Source organism: Solea solea, chromosome 9, assembly GCF_958295425.1.
Source record: "Solea solea chromosome 9, fSolSol10.1, whole genome shotgun sequence".
NCBI classification, from domain to species: Eukaryota; Metazoa; Chordata; class Actinopteri; order Pleuronectiformes; family Soleidae; genus Solea; species Solea solea.
The window spans coordinates 24,220,266-24,236,960 of NC_081142.1; the positions used below are offsets into that span (position 1 = coordinate 24,220,266).

At 41.9% G+C, this 16,695-nt stretch overlaps 2 protein-coding genes across 2 annotated transcripts; both read right to left on the minus strand.

The window, feature by feature from the left end:
* Positions 1 to 1,392: 1,392 nt before the first annotated feature.
* Positions 1,393 to 9,279, minus strand: ttr (transthyretin (prealbumin, amyloidosis type I)). The gene is made up of 4 exons (XM_058638062.1): positions 9,146 to 9,279; positions 6,952 to 7,091; positions 6,710 to 6,845; positions 1,393 to 2,387 (listed from the first exon to the last, which is right to left on the minus strand). Exons 1-4 carry the CDS (start codon positions 9,209 to 9,211, stop codon positions 2,280 to 2,282), a joined length of 450 nt encoding a protein of 149 aa, XP_058494045.1. The 5' UTR covers positions 9,212 to 9,279; the 3' UTR covers positions 1,393 to 2,279.
* A 1,823-nt stretch (positions 9,280 to 11,102) lies between these two features.
* rfc4 (replication factor C (activator 1) 4) lies at positions 11,103 to 16,324 on the minus strand. Its single transcript, XM_058637520.1, has 11 exons — positions 16,146 to 16,324; positions 15,574 to 15,696; positions 15,239 to 15,317; positions 15,078 to 15,157; positions 14,881 to 15,000; positions 14,616 to 14,759; positions 12,965 to 13,085; positions 12,722 to 12,847; positions 12,558 to 12,638; positions 11,559 to 11,672; positions 11,103 to 11,476 (listed from the first exon to the last, which is right to left on the minus strand). Exons 2-11 carry the CDS (start codon positions 15,687 to 15,689, stop codon positions 11,375 to 11,377), a joined length of 1,083 nt encoding a protein of 360 aa, XP_058493503.1. The 5' UTR covers positions 15,690 to 15,696; positions 16,146 to 16,324; the 3' UTR covers positions 11,103 to 11,374.
* Positions 16,325 to 16,695: the final 371 nt, after the last annotated feature.

Below are 16,695 nucleotides of genomic sequence, written 5' to 3' on the forward strand. Positions count from 1 at the left end.
ATGTCATTAGCTTAGATGAAATCACACAAGGTGACAGCAGCAGCAGCAGGAGCATTTAGTCTGTGAAACTTAAGAGGTTTCTTGAATGCATCTCATTAGCTGGTCCCGTTAGCTCAACACACACTGAACGCTGCGTTACTTTAACACGCTCTCATGTGCGAGACTTGAGAATAATCAAATATCCAAACACTGCCCAGCCATCAGGAGCAATCTTAGGGTTGTGTGCCTTGCCTGAGGACAGAAGAGTTTGGCTGGAGGAGGTAGGGATCAAACTCCTTACTGTTAGCTTACAAGACAGCCCATTTAACCCCCCCAATCCACAGCTAACTAACCTTGCAGCTTGTTCAAGTGGTAGTCGGTTGATCCACGTCGGAAGGTCTGGGTTCATCTGCATCTCAAAAGAACTTTTCTTTGAAGACATTTGGTTAAATCCCCACTGTGATGCCTCTTTCACTGACTCAAGTTGAGCTAATGCTAAGCTAACAGCTACCTTTGGTGCGGAACAAGGAAACATTTTTCAGATGCTTTGGTGTTGCAATTGTCCACTCCGTTAAGAACATATCGCGCTCTTATTCCTACATAGATCCAAGACTCTGCTGGAGGACGTGGTCTGGGCTTTGATGTTTTGAACTGGACAGACTTTTTAAAGTTTGAGTTTTGGTTACACTACAGTGTTAAGAGTCGTTTTGGAGGATTTGTGTGTGAAGACATTTCTTTAATCAATTACTTGTTCTTGAAAGAAAAAGCTTGTATCTGGAAAGTGTTCCGTTTCCGTGTGGATGAGGCCTGGAGCCGCAGACCTCCTTCAAACCCTGGTCAGATGTCTTCTAGGAATCTACAAGTCCAGTTGGGAATGATTCTGTGACTTTTGGACACTCTCTTCTGAGTTCTCTTGTCTTTAGAGCAGATTCATCTGTCAAAAATCAACATCCCCATCTCCTGAGCCTGAACGTTGCACAAACTTGACCGGAGAATAATGTCCGTGCACCTGCAAGCAAACTTTTCTCCAATGCGTACAATCATTTTGGCTTCTGAGATAAAAGAAAAGAACTCTGTAGACCTGAGTCTGTGGTCTGCCAAATTTGCTTGTAGCCCTCGGTGATTATTGACCGTTTGCCAGAAGGTCACCTGTGGCACAGTCGATTATCATGGAATTGGGTAGAACATCAGGGCATCGGTGGTCAATGTGTCCTGCAGTTCACGATCGTTGCCGAGTGATCCTCCACTTTCAACGTTTGTTTTTTTTCTGCAAAGCCAAAATTCTGCTCTAAATGCCATTTGTGTTAAACCGGAAACTTCTGTCTAATGAGTTGTTTTTAAATGTCTTTGCTTTTTTATGTCATGGCCAACACAAATATCTGAGATTTATCTTCACAATCACACAGCTGTATGTCCATTTTACAGTGTTTATTTGTGCCTTTGTTTCATTTTGTCTTTACTTTCTGAAGAAATTAAAGATGGTTTTGAGTCAAACAAAGTGTCCTTTTTTTTCATATCACAACACAAACTCACATTCACCAAATATCTGAACGGCATTTTCAACAAATAAATGATGTGGAAAACAAAGAATGTTGTTGTCATTTTATTCTTGTCCACTCCCCCAGAGTTTTCAGTTAACCATTCAGTTTTACCATATGTCACACTTCCTGTTGTTCAGTGTATTTTATTCTTTGACAGAGAACAGAGACAGTAAACTTTGAATTTTCTTGTTCATTGTTGTGCAATTATTGACCACAAGTCCTTTGATTTGCTGGTTATCTTTTTGTTTATTTACATTTCCACACACGTTTGTACCGAAAGGTCACGTCTGCACAACCACATGTTCTCACAGCTCCTTCCTTGTATTGTCGTAATGTGATTACTGTGGTTTAACTCAAAACAGTGAATAAAAACACAAATACACTATTTGAATTTTGAAAAGACACAATAAAGCACACATAATAGCTAATTTATCGGGGACTATTTCCTCATTTTGTGCTATAGGATGGTGAGACTGAGTTTATTGATGGTAATAAAGGAACATTTCACTCTGTGCCCCTTATTCTAACTTTCTAACCATTACAACTAAATTAGTTTCACCACCTCCTTTGTTTTAAGTAACTTTTTATTTTATGTTTTAATCTGTTTAATCGCCTCGTTGGTTTTCATGGAGTAGCCGGATCGTCTTCACTTTCACAAAATATCCTCGCTTCCTGTGGTTGGTATGTTTTCTGGCCTTCACACACACACACACAGAGTTCCCACCTCACACAGCTTAACCAGGTCGATGTGTACCAGTATCACTGGTGTGTGTCAGTGACCACAGCTGTGGTGGTGAAAGAGAATGGACTGAGGAGCAAGGCCAGTGTATAATGACGGTGACCTTCAGCATGGGCCTCAAACACCACCTACACACACACACACACACACACACACACAGAAGCACAGGGTCAATGACACTCGCCCACTACAACCAACAGTGTTAATGTCGCAACTTCAGCAAATAAAACGTCTGCGACTCAATGAATTGTAAAAATCTCAATGAAATCAAATGATTACGTTAGAAATGTCTAAAACAAACAAATCAACATGTTACAATCAGCTGATCTGTTTTTGTTTGACTATAACAAAACCCATTATTTGTACAGTCCTGGTAACAGTCCAGGTTTACAATTACCTGGTATTTACTAAGAAACTAGATGGTAACAAAATGTAGTTAATAGGAATGTTCCAAAATAACTTTATGTAATTATTAAGTTATTACCTAATAAGAACATGGAAACATGCTAGGAAACTAGATGGAAATACAATCTATGTATTAAGAAAGTACCCATACAGAAAGGATAGTAAGTACTACTTTATTACTGAGTAAGTACATGAAAAACTACCAAGAAACTAGATCCATTTACTAAGAAAGTACCCATACAGAAAGGCTGTTTTCTCACAAGAACTTTAACAGAACTTTTTTCTGTGATCAAATTTTTATTTTATTTTAAGGAACATAAGAAAAGTATAGATAGGTATATGCACTTACAAAAATAGAGCATAAATATACATTCACATACATACATACCTATACATATACACAGATACATATGAATAAACAAAAAAAAAAAAAAAAAAAAACACCCACCCCCTGGATCCAAAACTTCATATCACACAAATTACACCTGCAACCCACGGAGGATAGTTAGGAGTGAATTCCAAGCCTATATTGCTGACTCTTTTGCTCCGTGGACCCTAGCTGTCAACAACTCCAAATAAACAATATCCAAGTAAGTTAAAACCCAATGCTCGAAAAGAGAGTGAATGTGGAGTTTTTTCCAACGTGGAGCAACCAGTTCTTTTGCAGCCGTAAGTCCAGCCAACGATGCTCTTCTCTTGTCCAGTGTCAAACCCAGCCTTGACAAATCATTCAAAATGAGTGTGGCAGGCGAACAGGGCAATCTGATTTTAAACAACTTAGAGAGGTTAACAGCAACCATCTTCCAAAAGTCGGCCACTGGGGTACACTCCCAAAACATGTGAAGTGCCTATCACTTTGGAAGAACAGAAAGTACACGTACGATCATTAAAAACCTTCATCAACTGAAGCTTCCTAGGAGTTAAATAAACCCTATGTATATAATTATAATGTATTTTTTGATGAGGGTTTATGGATGCTAAACCCACACTAATCCATACTTAATCCCAGTCAAACATAGGTTCCAAATCTGGAACATCTCTCCTCCACATTGTGTCCAACGCCAGAGGACTGTAAGAATGCTGCAGTAAGAACCAGTAGAGTCAGAATGAAAGCACAGCAGGATAACCGATGCCAAATGGGATTTTGGCTGAGTGCAGCAGGCGTTTACACTGCAGAAAGGAGTGTCGTCGCTCCTGCGTGGCCTTGGAGAAGTCTTGATAGAAGCTTATCTTCTAGTTCTGCCAGCGGACGTCCCCAATTTCTCTAGCACCTGCTCCTTCTGTTGAAACCTCAAGGACCGCACGATGAAGGGCCTTGGGGGGGGGGGGCTCCCAGCTTAGCTGGTAGTAGCGACCATTGAGCACGCTCTAAATCCAGGCCCCCCTCGAAGTCAGCCTGAAGGATCTCGGGGAGAGTAACCCTCAAAAATTATATGGCATCTTTGTCTTCAACACGTTCCGGGCAACCATAAATGCGTAGATTTACTCGCCTTTCCCGATCCTCGAACTCAGTTAATTTGGTGTTCAAATTTTCAACCTCAGAAGCTGAAGCCAGGGGCGAGTCACAGCGCTGCCCCTCCACCTCCTCTAGCATGTCCAGACGAGCCTCCACGCTAGTCCTATCCTGGTTTTGCATGTCGGCTAGCTTACCCTCAATCGCCTTGACACCTCTTCTCGTTTCTGACACGTCCTTGCGGATGTCTGCAAAGTGTATGGCTTGGTCATTCAGGATTTTCGTTTGGTTGTCTGATAGTTTCTGAAGAAGCGCATGTATTTTGGAAGTGGAGATGGACTCATCCGTGGCCTCCCGAGCTGGCGATACAGGAGAGGCCTGGCTAGCTTTTGAGCTAGCGGTAGCCCTGGTGCTTTGCTGTTGTTGAGACGCATTTTCGTTTTTCCGGAAGTTTGGCACATCGGTAGTGGGAGAAGCTTACAATCGGCAACTTATGCATGAAAAAGGCAACGTAATAAATTGCAAATGCCTATATGTTCACACAAAATGTAAACTAGCGGTGGCGCAGTCTTCAGCCTAAGCAACCATCTTGCTCGGCATCATCACGTGACCCCCCAACTTTAACAGAACTTGTAAGAAATTGGCACTAGCTGTCCTCCTTTTTTCATTTCTTGGATTTTTTCAAACAAGTCTTGACGCTACTCAAGAAACACGTTGCAGTCGTTTACATGTAACTTGGGTCTCTGTCTTTTCTGTGGGGCGCACTGTCTGCCTTTCTTGTTCTGGGTTTTGGCATAGTTTCTGAAATATAAGGGGTACACAATGTTGCCAAACAAAGAATTAGATAATAACAGATCATTTGCTAGTTGGGTAATAAGACATGCTTATTTAGAATGGCACGGTTAGCAAATTGCTGTACAAGGCCAAGACAACTTATATAGAAATTATAACAATTAGAACCGTTTTTAGATATATAACAGTTGTTAGAAGCACATTACTGAACTGTGTACAGTTCAGGGACAGAGTATTGACCAATTCCTATTAAATACACTTAATACCATGTACATATTTTACATTTATACATAGCTATTTAACTAGCAATAAACGTTAGTAACGTGTGTATACCTTGCACTAGCTAACATTAGCCTAGATGCTAATTAATTAATAATGAAGTGATGCTACTAGCATAACATTCACATGAAACTCTATGAAGTACTAACTGAGATTAAAAATAACTCAAAACACACATAATACCAAATAAAACATATACAGACCATGTGCCCTGTCAGCCAGGTGCTAAAATAAATCAACATGAGTGCTTGAGACTGTTTGCAGCCTTAATTGGCACCACCTTTCTCTCGTTTTTTTCCTATTTCCGGTATTTTAGCCTTTCAATTTAAAAGCATCACATGCAATCGCACAGATGACCTACCACAATAAAAGTAAGACAAAATGTATGTCATTTACATACATTAACTTTGAGTTTTAGATAACTTGTTCTCCAACTAAAGTAATGCAAACTACTATAACTTGCCCCACAATAATAATACTACAATTCAGATATTATTACAATATTTCAACTTACATAGTTTTGCAGATTCTTCTGGGTGTTGGCTCACTTTCACAACGATTAGCATCGAAGTTCAAAGTTGGCGGAGCCAGAGCAGTGTAAATAGAGCGTTGCCTCATTTCCGTTCTGCATTTTGAACTTTCGTTGACGCAACCATGTACTTAGTATGTATTATAGTATTAGTAGTATTATAGTATTGGTATTATAACTTAGTACTTAAATCTGTTCCGTACGGGTTCTTTCTCAGTACATAGATTGTATTACCATCTAGTTTCTTTAAAGGTTTTAATGTGCTTACTAAGTAATAACATAGTACTTACTTTCCTTTATGTATAGGTAGTTTCTTAGTACATAGATTGTATTACCATCTAGTTTCCTAGTATGTTTCCATGTACTTACTAGGTACTAACTTAGTAATTACATAAAGTTATTTTGGAACATTCCTATTAACTATGTTTTGTTACCAACTAGTTTCTTAGTAAATACCTGGTAATTAGCGTACTGTAAAATAAAGGCTTACCGATTTTATTTCTGCAAATTTTATTTCGTACAAAGAGAGAGCGAGAGAGTGTTTTCAAATAACGATGAACAGTTGCTTGAACATAGGTTGCTCCTGTAAATACTGTTGGACGACTGCTGTCTGACATCAAGATCAGAAAATAGAAGATAAGCCTTCACACTGGTCATATAGCATGTTACGGAGTGTCTTAAAGGGCCAGTGTACACCGTCTGAGGCCAACAATGTTCATTTTTTTCAATGTCTTTTATTTTGATATATTTCTATTGGACTGTAGTCATCTGGGAACAGTGTAAGATATATCTGCGTGTCATCTACATAACTATCATAGTCGATGTTACATTACAGTTAGGCCTAAAGGCAGCATACATAAGCCAGAGAGAAGGGGTCCAAGAATCGACCCCTGAGGGACTCCACAGGTCATTAAGTAGGCCTATTTTACTCATACTTCCTCTTCTGTAGGCCAGTGTTTGCTGGACTGATGTGATGACTGGTTCATATTCACCTCAGCTATTTCATGGAATGGCACACTCCCTTGATTCTTCCAGTAAGACTTGGTGTCAAACTCGACACGATACACCCCTGCTGGGAACTGCTCCTCTGTGATCAGATTGTGGATCTCTCCTGTGGCGTCTGTCTCTCTGCAAAGACACACAGTCAAATCTGTCTTGTTTGCTTTGCACTCATCAAACAGAAGCAGAAGGCAGAAACATACTGTGCGTACCTTGTACTTTATACTGTACATACCCGTGAGCGATCAGTGCCCATCCCCCATCAGCAGCCTTGCGAGACACCCCGAGTGGCACTGATCCGGCTGGAGTTCCTCTCACTGCGTCCAGGATTTTCACCGTCAGAGGACAATTTGTATCCGAGCCCCCATGTTTGTCCTACAAATGAGCTACAATTAATCTGCTGCTCAATTTCACACATGAAATTAATAGAGGAAGAACCCAAACCTCTGGCAAAGCTACTTAGCTGCCCAACACATTTGTGCCTAAGGCCATAAACTTCATTACAAGAAAACATTCTTATTTTAATGGTCAAAATGCTTGTACCTTTTTTTTTAGCACCACCGACTTGGTTCTTTAACAGACCCTAACAAACCCTAACAGATATTTAACAAACCCTAACAGACCCTAACAGACCTTTAACAGACCCTAACCCTGTTAGGACAGAAAGTCCACACTGTCTTCTTCGTGACACCCAGGAATGGGTCCACAATCTTTTTTCTTCTTTTCTTTTTTTTTTGTGTCTGAGCACAAGACTACAAGCATCACCCAAAACGCTTTGGTAGCCATGATTGACAAACCCCTTGCCCCGCTTCCCCAATGACCCATGAACTTGGGCAGTATCATGAACAATGATCCCTCAGGTTCTTACTGAACAAGACACGACAAGAATCCACGCCACTGTGATTGATAATCTGACATGGAGACCATCGTGAAAGACAAAAATGTCATTAAGTCTAACCCCCGACATGAGACAGCTGAACACAAAGAGGTTAGGAGGAGCTTTGGGAGAGAGGAGGAGTCCAGAGTGAATTGGAAATTAACCTAATAAAGGAGTGAGGACTGAGGAGACGAGAAAGCAGTTGGGTGGAAAACTTTGAGCAATGTTAAAGAACTTTGAACTGCGATAAAGAAGTTGTTTAAAAGCTTGGAGCTGTGATGAAGAACTTATTAGAAAAAGGAGATAAGAGGATGAGGAGAACTGTGATGGAGAACTTTGAGCTGAGGAGGACAGGGTTGCACTTCTCAGTGAATAACCTGCTGGAAATGACTAGAAGAAGACAATCACGAGTACTGTGAGATATCAGTGAATGCTTATTGGCTCACTGACACTGTGGAGCTGAACTACTTATCTCCTCGAGTTTGATGTCTGACGACGACACATTTTTGATAATAGGTGACACAGAGGAGTTTTTAGTCGTTTGATGCCCAGCCCTCGTCTCCGGGAGGAAATTTCCACCGTCATCAAATAGAACACAGAGTAACAGACTCACAACCACACAAGATCCAGTTTGACGGCTTGGATCAGATTTGTTGTTGAGTTCTGCTCCCAGAGGGCAGAAGGTTCAGATGACTGAGCGGGTGAGTAACATTTGATCGTGGTTGCACGTGTGTTATCGCCTCATTAATCCGTTGGGTTTAGGAAGACTTGAGTTTCTCGGCAGCAGCAGGATTGGAATACATTTGAGTTTGGGTTTAGTTAAGTGAGGAATAACCCATCCTGACACTCGAGCACCCTGATCTCTGCTGACCTTCGCTGGACTTCAAACATTCTAGTGGTTATGAAGAAGATGCACCAGCCTCTTCACTTCCTGAGAGTGTTCACGAGGACTAACATAAGAGTGAAGCTGCTGGAAACCTTCGAACAACACGGAACAGACTGCAGTCAGAGTAGAAGAGTTTCCACAGTAGAAGATCATTGGCTGCACCATCGCCTCCCTGAGGGACATCTACATCTCCTGAGATCATCATCGAGGACGCTTCTCGTCCAAGCTTCCACCAGTTCACCCTGTTTGCCAGGTGGCAGGTGCTACGAGTCCATCAGAACCAGAACAAACCTGTTCAGGGTCAGCTTCTCAGGTCAATTGAAGTACAAATGTGCGCTACACATTTATGTACTAAGTAGTTTTATATTTCTTTTTTATATTCTCACGCACTCATTTTATAATCCCATTTGACACAGGGTGAACCCTGGATTACATTCACACCTATGGTCAATTTAAAATTAATCTGCACGTTTTGGACTGTGTAAGGAACTCCACACAGACACTCGTGACCCTCTTGCTGTGAGGCAACAGTGCTAGCCCTTACACCACCATGTGGCCCCTCTATTCTATCCTATCAATGCATATTTCTTTGAAAAGTTAAACTAAAATTGTCAGGATTGTAAACATGTTGCACAGACACACGGACACACAGACTGTGACACTGACCGTGGGAGCAGCGCTGCACAGGAGCACAGCAGAAGCGAGAAGCAGACAGCGCAGCGACAGAAGCATGATCGGCCGATGGACAGAGACACATGAACAGAATAACCTCAGAACTCTCAGGCCTCATACACAGTAACTCCTCCCTCCCTGATTCTCTCCTCCCTCCTTCTCCAAATCAATACCTGGACAATGAATAACTCAGTACAGACAGTCATTCCTGTCTTTTACATTTGATTGATCATTTGATTGATCATTTTCATTCACATATGTAAATCACAGGTTTGTCCATTTCATACAGAATAACATTAGGTTCCACACTGATAACAGTAAAAAAAAGTGTGTCCCCATATGATGTACTGTGTTGTTTGGAAAGCCACACCTATTTTAATTAATCACACAAATAGGTGTAGGATGTTTGTATTTTGGCTGTGGTTCAGTGGTCGACCAGGTCGTCTTTCAACTGAAGGCTCTGATCGTCACAGAGACACAAGTGAATGGATATGAAGCACTAGATAAATACAGACCTGCTTCAGTGACACCTGGCATTTAGTCCTGAGTCAAAAAAGTGGGCAGGGCTAACTTAAGGTCTAAACACACCCAGTGTATGAAGGACACGTTCTCAGATCCCACTAAAATAATCACATTCAGAGGTGGTTTTGGGGAAACATGCAGGCACAGACATTGATTTATCTGTACGATTAAAGCTCTAGTGTGTAACTTCGGTCACCAAAACTTTGCTCCACACTGCAGCTGATCTTGCAGACACTTCTCAGACAGAATCAGGGTTATCCCCTTAAGTTTAAGTTCTCTTTCAACATTTGATTCAACTTGCATGCTGATAACCGGGATAGTAATAGTAATAATAACAATGCGATATTTTAACTAACCATAAACATCGTAAGCTCCTGAACTTGTCCACAGTGACCGCACCAAGTTTGAAGGTGATCACACGAAAACGCTAGGACAAGTGCGTTCAAATACCATTGGTGCGAAATCGCCAAAATTGCCAAATAATGAACTTTCAATCCAAGATGGCGGCTTTCCTGTTCGTTTTAGAGCTTAGGTCTTCTCAGACTTTTTGACCTTCCCGACCTAATGAACGTGTGTACCACGTTTTGTGCATGTACGTTAAACCCGCTCCTCAGGCCAACAAGTTTTAGGGGGTGGAGCAGTTATTTGCCCCTCCCTCAACCAATTTTTGACGCACATTCCCCGAACCACCAATAGACGTAATTTTTCACCAGGTCTGATGTGGTTTCAAAAATTGGTGAGTTTTAGGGTATGTTCAGGGCCTCAAAAATGCGAGCTAGAGGGCACTTCCTGTTTAAAATGGCCGACTTCCTGTTGGGTAAAAGGCGTGTCCGTAAACATGTTATAGGAATGTCCCTTGACTCACATATCAAGTTTCGTGGAGATCTGACAATGTCAGACTTTACTTCCTGTTCCGGGGTTCTACTTCCTGTAGGGAGGTCATCTTTAACAGACATGTTTAGGGTGGGTCAGTAAGTGAAATTGTGTCTGCCATCACCAGCGGGCACTGTTTTTGAAATTGAATATTTTCACATAGGCGGCTTCAGGACCAGACTATCATCAATCCCAGCAGGTTTAGTTCAGATCGGACCAGGATTGGCCAAGATGTAACAGTTTTTTTTTTAGTACTTTCTGGGCCCATGTTGGCGGCGAGCGGTGCTGAGGTTCTGTGGTCTGACAGAATCCAGTTCTGGTCCTGCTGTGGTGGACAGTGTGTTGAACTCTCTGCAGGAGGATCCGTTCTGGAGACGAGTATGTGATGCCAACGCTCTGCTGCTGCTCGCCGTCAGTGTCTTCCTGTGGGGATTCTTTGCCTGACGCACGACAGGAAACCACTGGACAGGAAGTGAAAGCCTGACTTTTCAGGATCTTAAACCAGAACTTTTATTTACATGATTTGTTTTTCTGACCAATGAGTTCAAACAAAGACTGAAAAAAAACATTTTTATTACAAAATTTGAAGTTTTACAAAATGTGTTTGTCAATAAAGACTTCACACATGAGACAATCCGATTCACTGATCTCACCACAGGAAGTGACAGAGGAAGACAGGAAGTAGAGACAGAGGCAGACAGGAAGTAGAGATTTTGACAGTAAACTGGTTTGTTTTCCTCTGGTTTACGCTTCAGACTGTAGACTTGAACGTGATTGGCTCGTGTGTGGATGATGTCACGGGTGTGTGGATGATGTCACAGGTGTGTGTCAGTTGTTGTGCGTCTGTGTCGACTGTTGCATGATGACCGAGCAGAGACTCAGCAGCTGCAGATTCTCGTCAGCTCCGTCCGTCAAACACTTTCCTACAACCTGAGTGTGAAAACAGCTGAGTTTAAGCCCCGCCCACACCTAACGATCAATATCTTATGGAACGATTGACGACGGGACTCACCGCCATCTTCTCCGTGATGGCCGACTTCTGTCTGTCGCTCAGCTCCTGCTCGATGATGGCTTCGTGCAGCTGACTCAGGATCTGTGTGGCGGCGTAGCCTTCGTCCACCATGTCCTGACATGAGAAACAGACATGAGAGACTGACACGAGAGACGGACACATCCAGGACCATCAATCAATCTGTAATCAAACTGACTTTAGTCAGCGATGTTAGGAACCTGACGTCTAACGTTTACGCTGAAGTTTGTTTCTATGGCAACAGTGAATTCTCATCCTAATGGCGTCCACAATCCGGTATTCAGGTAAACTCACAGCGCCACCTACTGGTAACATGAAGGACAGCAGTAACATGAAAAGCCAGGGTCTGTTTAATCACATTTTTTTCTTCATATTTTTCATAAAACTTTTAGAATTAAATATTGAATTTCATATAACAAGAAAATGTATGTTTTTTTTTGTCATTTTGAAAAGGGACAGTTCAGTTTTTCAGAAGTGGGGTTAAATAAAAGGTGCCGACTCATAAAAGTTGATGTTTACGTCGGATAAACTAAAGTTTGTAAACCACTCACTCTCCCACACCAAAGTCGATAAAGGAAATCAGTCATTTTAGCTGGCGGGGACACAGGAGCTGCTGGTCCTCTGCTGCCTCGTGTGGTCACTTCATAAAATATTTTAAAAGCCGAATTGACAAAATAAGACATTTGAACTTGGTAAAGGAGGCAGCAGTGGATCAACAACTCCTGTGTGACTTTGGTGTGGGAGAGTGAGTGGTTTACAAACTTCAGTTTGCTGTTGAAAAGTCTGTCTGACAGTGAGATAAAGACGTGAACATGTGACGTAGAGATCAGACACTTAAACTGATGGAGATTTAAGTGGTTGAATCTTTTGTCTGTGTCTCAGGCTGGTTCTCAGCAGCAGGGGGCGCTGACAGCACAGTCAGCTCTGACTTTAAAAATCCTGACCTGTCCCTTTAAAGATCTGACCACAGACTGGACTTACCCTCACGGTCACCTCCAGTTTCTCAAACGTTCCTTTGAAGCAAATCTGCAGCAGGTTGTCGATCATCTTTGGAGGGACGACCTGTAGGGGACACAGCAGTCACATGACTGTGAGGTTTATCTTCATCATCATCATCATCATCAGGATGATGTCACTGTTCTCACCCCGGCAATTTCTATGACAGTCTGCTCTGTGATCTGTTTGTCAGCACTGAGTCGAGCAGCGCTCTGTAAGAAGGTGATGGCTTTCCTCAGATCTCCGTCTGATACTTTCACCAACGCCGCCACACTCTGAGGACACACACACACACACACACACGCACGATCGTCACACCTGAAGGTCAGAGGACAAGTGTTGGATCAGTTTTAGAACATAGTTGAAGGTCAAAGGTCACAGCTCAGCTTCACCTCTTTGGTGAACTTGAGCTTCTCTTTGTCACAGATGGCGAGCAGACGCTCCTCTTGGATCTGATTGGCTAAAGGTTTGAAGCGAAACTTGGAGCATCTGGAGGTCAAAGGTTCAATGATCCTGGAGAGAGAGAGAGAGAGAGAGAGAGAGAGAGACAGAGAGAGTGAGACAGACAGAGGCCGTTTCTCAATACTCAAGTAAGCAAGTATGTACTTGCGTACTTGGGAAGTATATACTTGAGAAGTACGCTGGGAGTATATACTTGCCAAGTACGGGAGTACACAAGTATGTGGTTGTTTCTCAATACTCAAGTATGCAAGTATGTATGTATTGTTCTGCTGTTTGAATGGTGGCTGGCACCAAGTGCTGCAGCCTCATTACCGCCACCTACAGTGGTGATAAATGAACATATGAAATACTTTTAATAAATGCATATATATGTTGTTATTATTTTTACATTTTAAATATTTAACTTCATTTATTAATGTATTTCTATTAAAATATACAATACAAATAATACAATGTGGAAAATAGATATATTACAGCATTGTAGAGTAGTATATATGTATATATATGTATGTATGACATATATGTACGTGTACAAATATATACTACTCTACATACTATACTATACATATCTAATATTTACATATTATATTTAAATGTAAATCTCGACTTTAATATAAATCTAAAATTCAAAGTTAAAATAAATAAAACATTACTAATATACAAACCTTCAAACTGTCAGGTCAAAACGTTTCCATTAAAAACAAAATAACACGTCAACAACAAATATATGGATCACACCGAGCATCTAATGACAGCGACGTCTGAGCCAGCGGATCATTTCATCAGGACAGGCCGAGGTAACGCTGCTCTGTGCCGGGCACAGTGAGCGCCGAGCGCCCGCAGAGGCGGAGCTGATCACCTCCGACAAACGTCGCTGCCAAACTATAAATACGTCATATCTTCATACACAAACCACATGTTTGAATTCTAAATGACTCATTTCTCGCCTCAAATGATGTTAAAACTTTGTTCCGGGACACAGAAAAATATTTATTTCAGATTTATATTTCTATTATCTGCTGCTATGCTCCGCCGAAATGTATTCTGGGATACATGGCCATCGCAAGTACGCTTAAGTCACCTCCGATGCATACTTGGTAAAAATGGGCGGAGCGAGAACATTTCCGGGTTTGAGAACCGTCCTCGCTGTTCGCTTACTTGAGAATTGGAACAGCACTTGGACTGAGGCTGATGACGTTTTCACAAGTACGGGAGTACGCAAGTACGCTCAAGTACGCACAAGTATGGATATTGAGAAACGGCCAGAGTGTGTGTGTGTCTGCATGTGAGTGTGAGATGGGTTGCAGGTGTGCATGTTTGAGTGAGTCTAGGTGGACCCTGGGAGCTGATTGGTCCTGCACAGGAGGATTCTGAATAAGAGGCCTGAACATCCCAGCTGCAGTGGATTTTATGTTTGTTTTTAATAAACATTTAAAATAGTTAGTTTGACGTGTTGCTGGTGGTTTCTTGGGAGTCTCATTATTAATGTTGCGATCAGGTTTCCTCCTAGGCCTGGTCGTAACGATATACAAAAACTGGAGCGTCACAAGTGTTGTCATGGTAACAGTAATGTCCACTGACCTGCTGATGTAGTTACAGATGAGACAGAAGCGTGTGGTGCGTGATTCTTTCTCCATGGTTCTTCTGAGAGCAGCCTGAGCCGGCGCCGTCATGGAGTCCGCCTCGTCCAGGATGATGATCTTAAACGGAGGACAAGGTTTCCCACTACAGGATGAAGACAAAGAAGGAAGATGTCCAAGAAGCAGAAGACAAAGAAGGAGACCAACGTGTCAACAGCAGTCTTCCACAGAGTGAGATGAAGATTAAGTGAACATCAGTGACTCACTCTGATCGTCTTCCTGCCACAGTGAGTTGAGCAAAGTTCTTGACCTTCTCTCTGACCACCTGAATCCCTCGTTCATCAGAGGCATTGAGCTCCAGGACTCTGTGTCTATACAACTCTGGACTGAGGACAAAAAAGAAGATTTAACTGAAGAACAGACAAGGAAACTGCAGTTGAAACGTCCTCGACTCTTCACTCACCCGTAAAGTTCTCTGGCAGCAGCTAAGATGGTCGAGGTCTTTCCTGTTCCAGGAGGACCATAGAAGAGCAAGTTGGGTAGCTGCAAATAAAACGATAAAACACTGTTTAATGTACATTTAACTTTTTATTCACAAGCGTTTTGAGAGTTTAATGTTTTTACATCTGCTCCTTCCAGAGATTTCTTCAGCACGGCCACCACCTCCTCCTGATACGCCACGTCGTCCACACACTTGGGTCTGCTGTGAGTTCACAGACACACACGGTGAGGACACTTAATACATTCTCTAGTCTGTAACCATCACAAATAAGTATATAACCCTTAACATAGCCTTTAACCTAAACCCAATTCCAACCCTTAATCTAAAACCAGGTTCTTACCCTGAAAAAGCCCTTTAAAGAAGTGAGGGCGAGACAGAATGTCCTCACTCTGTACGCTTTATAGAGGTTTGGTCCACACACACACACACACACACACACACACACACACACACTTACTACTTCTCCACCCAGGGAAGAGCCTTGATTTTCTTCTCAGCGCTGCTTCCTGCTGTTGTTTTGTCTTTCTGTGGTCGAACAGACTGAACTGTCGCTCCTTTCAAAAACGCCTGCATGGCTCCTACAACAACAGTCAATAAGATGGTTTCCAAACAGAGTTTACAGTCAAAACAAACGCAAGAGAATAAAAGAGAAACGTCACAGTATCACGTATCAACCAGTGCTGACTTTCTGAGTTGACAGTGACGTCACAGTTGTAGCCGAACTGTCACGTAAACACGGGGTTAAAATCAAATGCAGATAATTTCCTTTAAACGGTGTTTTTCCCTGGCATTTGACAAGAATAATCATTAAAGTAGTATATTTATGAACGTGGTTTGGTGCAGCGCAGTCGTACTTTAACATCGGCAGCTGAAATGACATGACGTCGTTTGTTAAACATAAATAAAACAAACGCAACATTTGAAGTTCGCGTCAAATGATCGTAACTAACGTGATAATAGTATGTTAGCTAACGTGATTAGCCTGCTGCTAGCTGCTGTCATACTGTTGATAAAACCACTGACTGTACCTTTTAATATGAAGCGCTGCTGATACAGACTGTGACGTCACTGATCCTCAGTGTGACGTAAGCGTCCCTCGGTGCGTGTTAAAGTGCGTAGCGGTGAGTTTTGTCTAAGAAACAGATAAATGTTAAAGTTTACGTCGCTTGTTGTCGTGAAGAAAAACCGTAAACTTATTCCCGCGCTGACGCCGAACACTCACTTCCGCTGACGACACACGGCGGCAGCCAATCACAGGCTGCGGGTTCCTTCGTCTTCTTAGTTTCGTTGCAAATTATGTAATTGCGCATTAGCGCCACCAGCTGGTTAGGAGTGTAACATCGGAAATAAACAAGAAAATTAATAAATTTTTTGAATTTAAATTGTGTTTTAAAAATTTCTCTGAAATTGATTATAATGAATCACGAAAATTTAAAGTTAACTTTCCTTTTATTTCTCAACAATACTGTTAGTCACCACTAGATGGCACCAGCTTCCCTTTAGTTCTGTTAAAATGAAGCTTCATTTTTATCAGGAACCTTTTTTTCTTCTTTTTTCTACTACACTAGTAACATGTTAT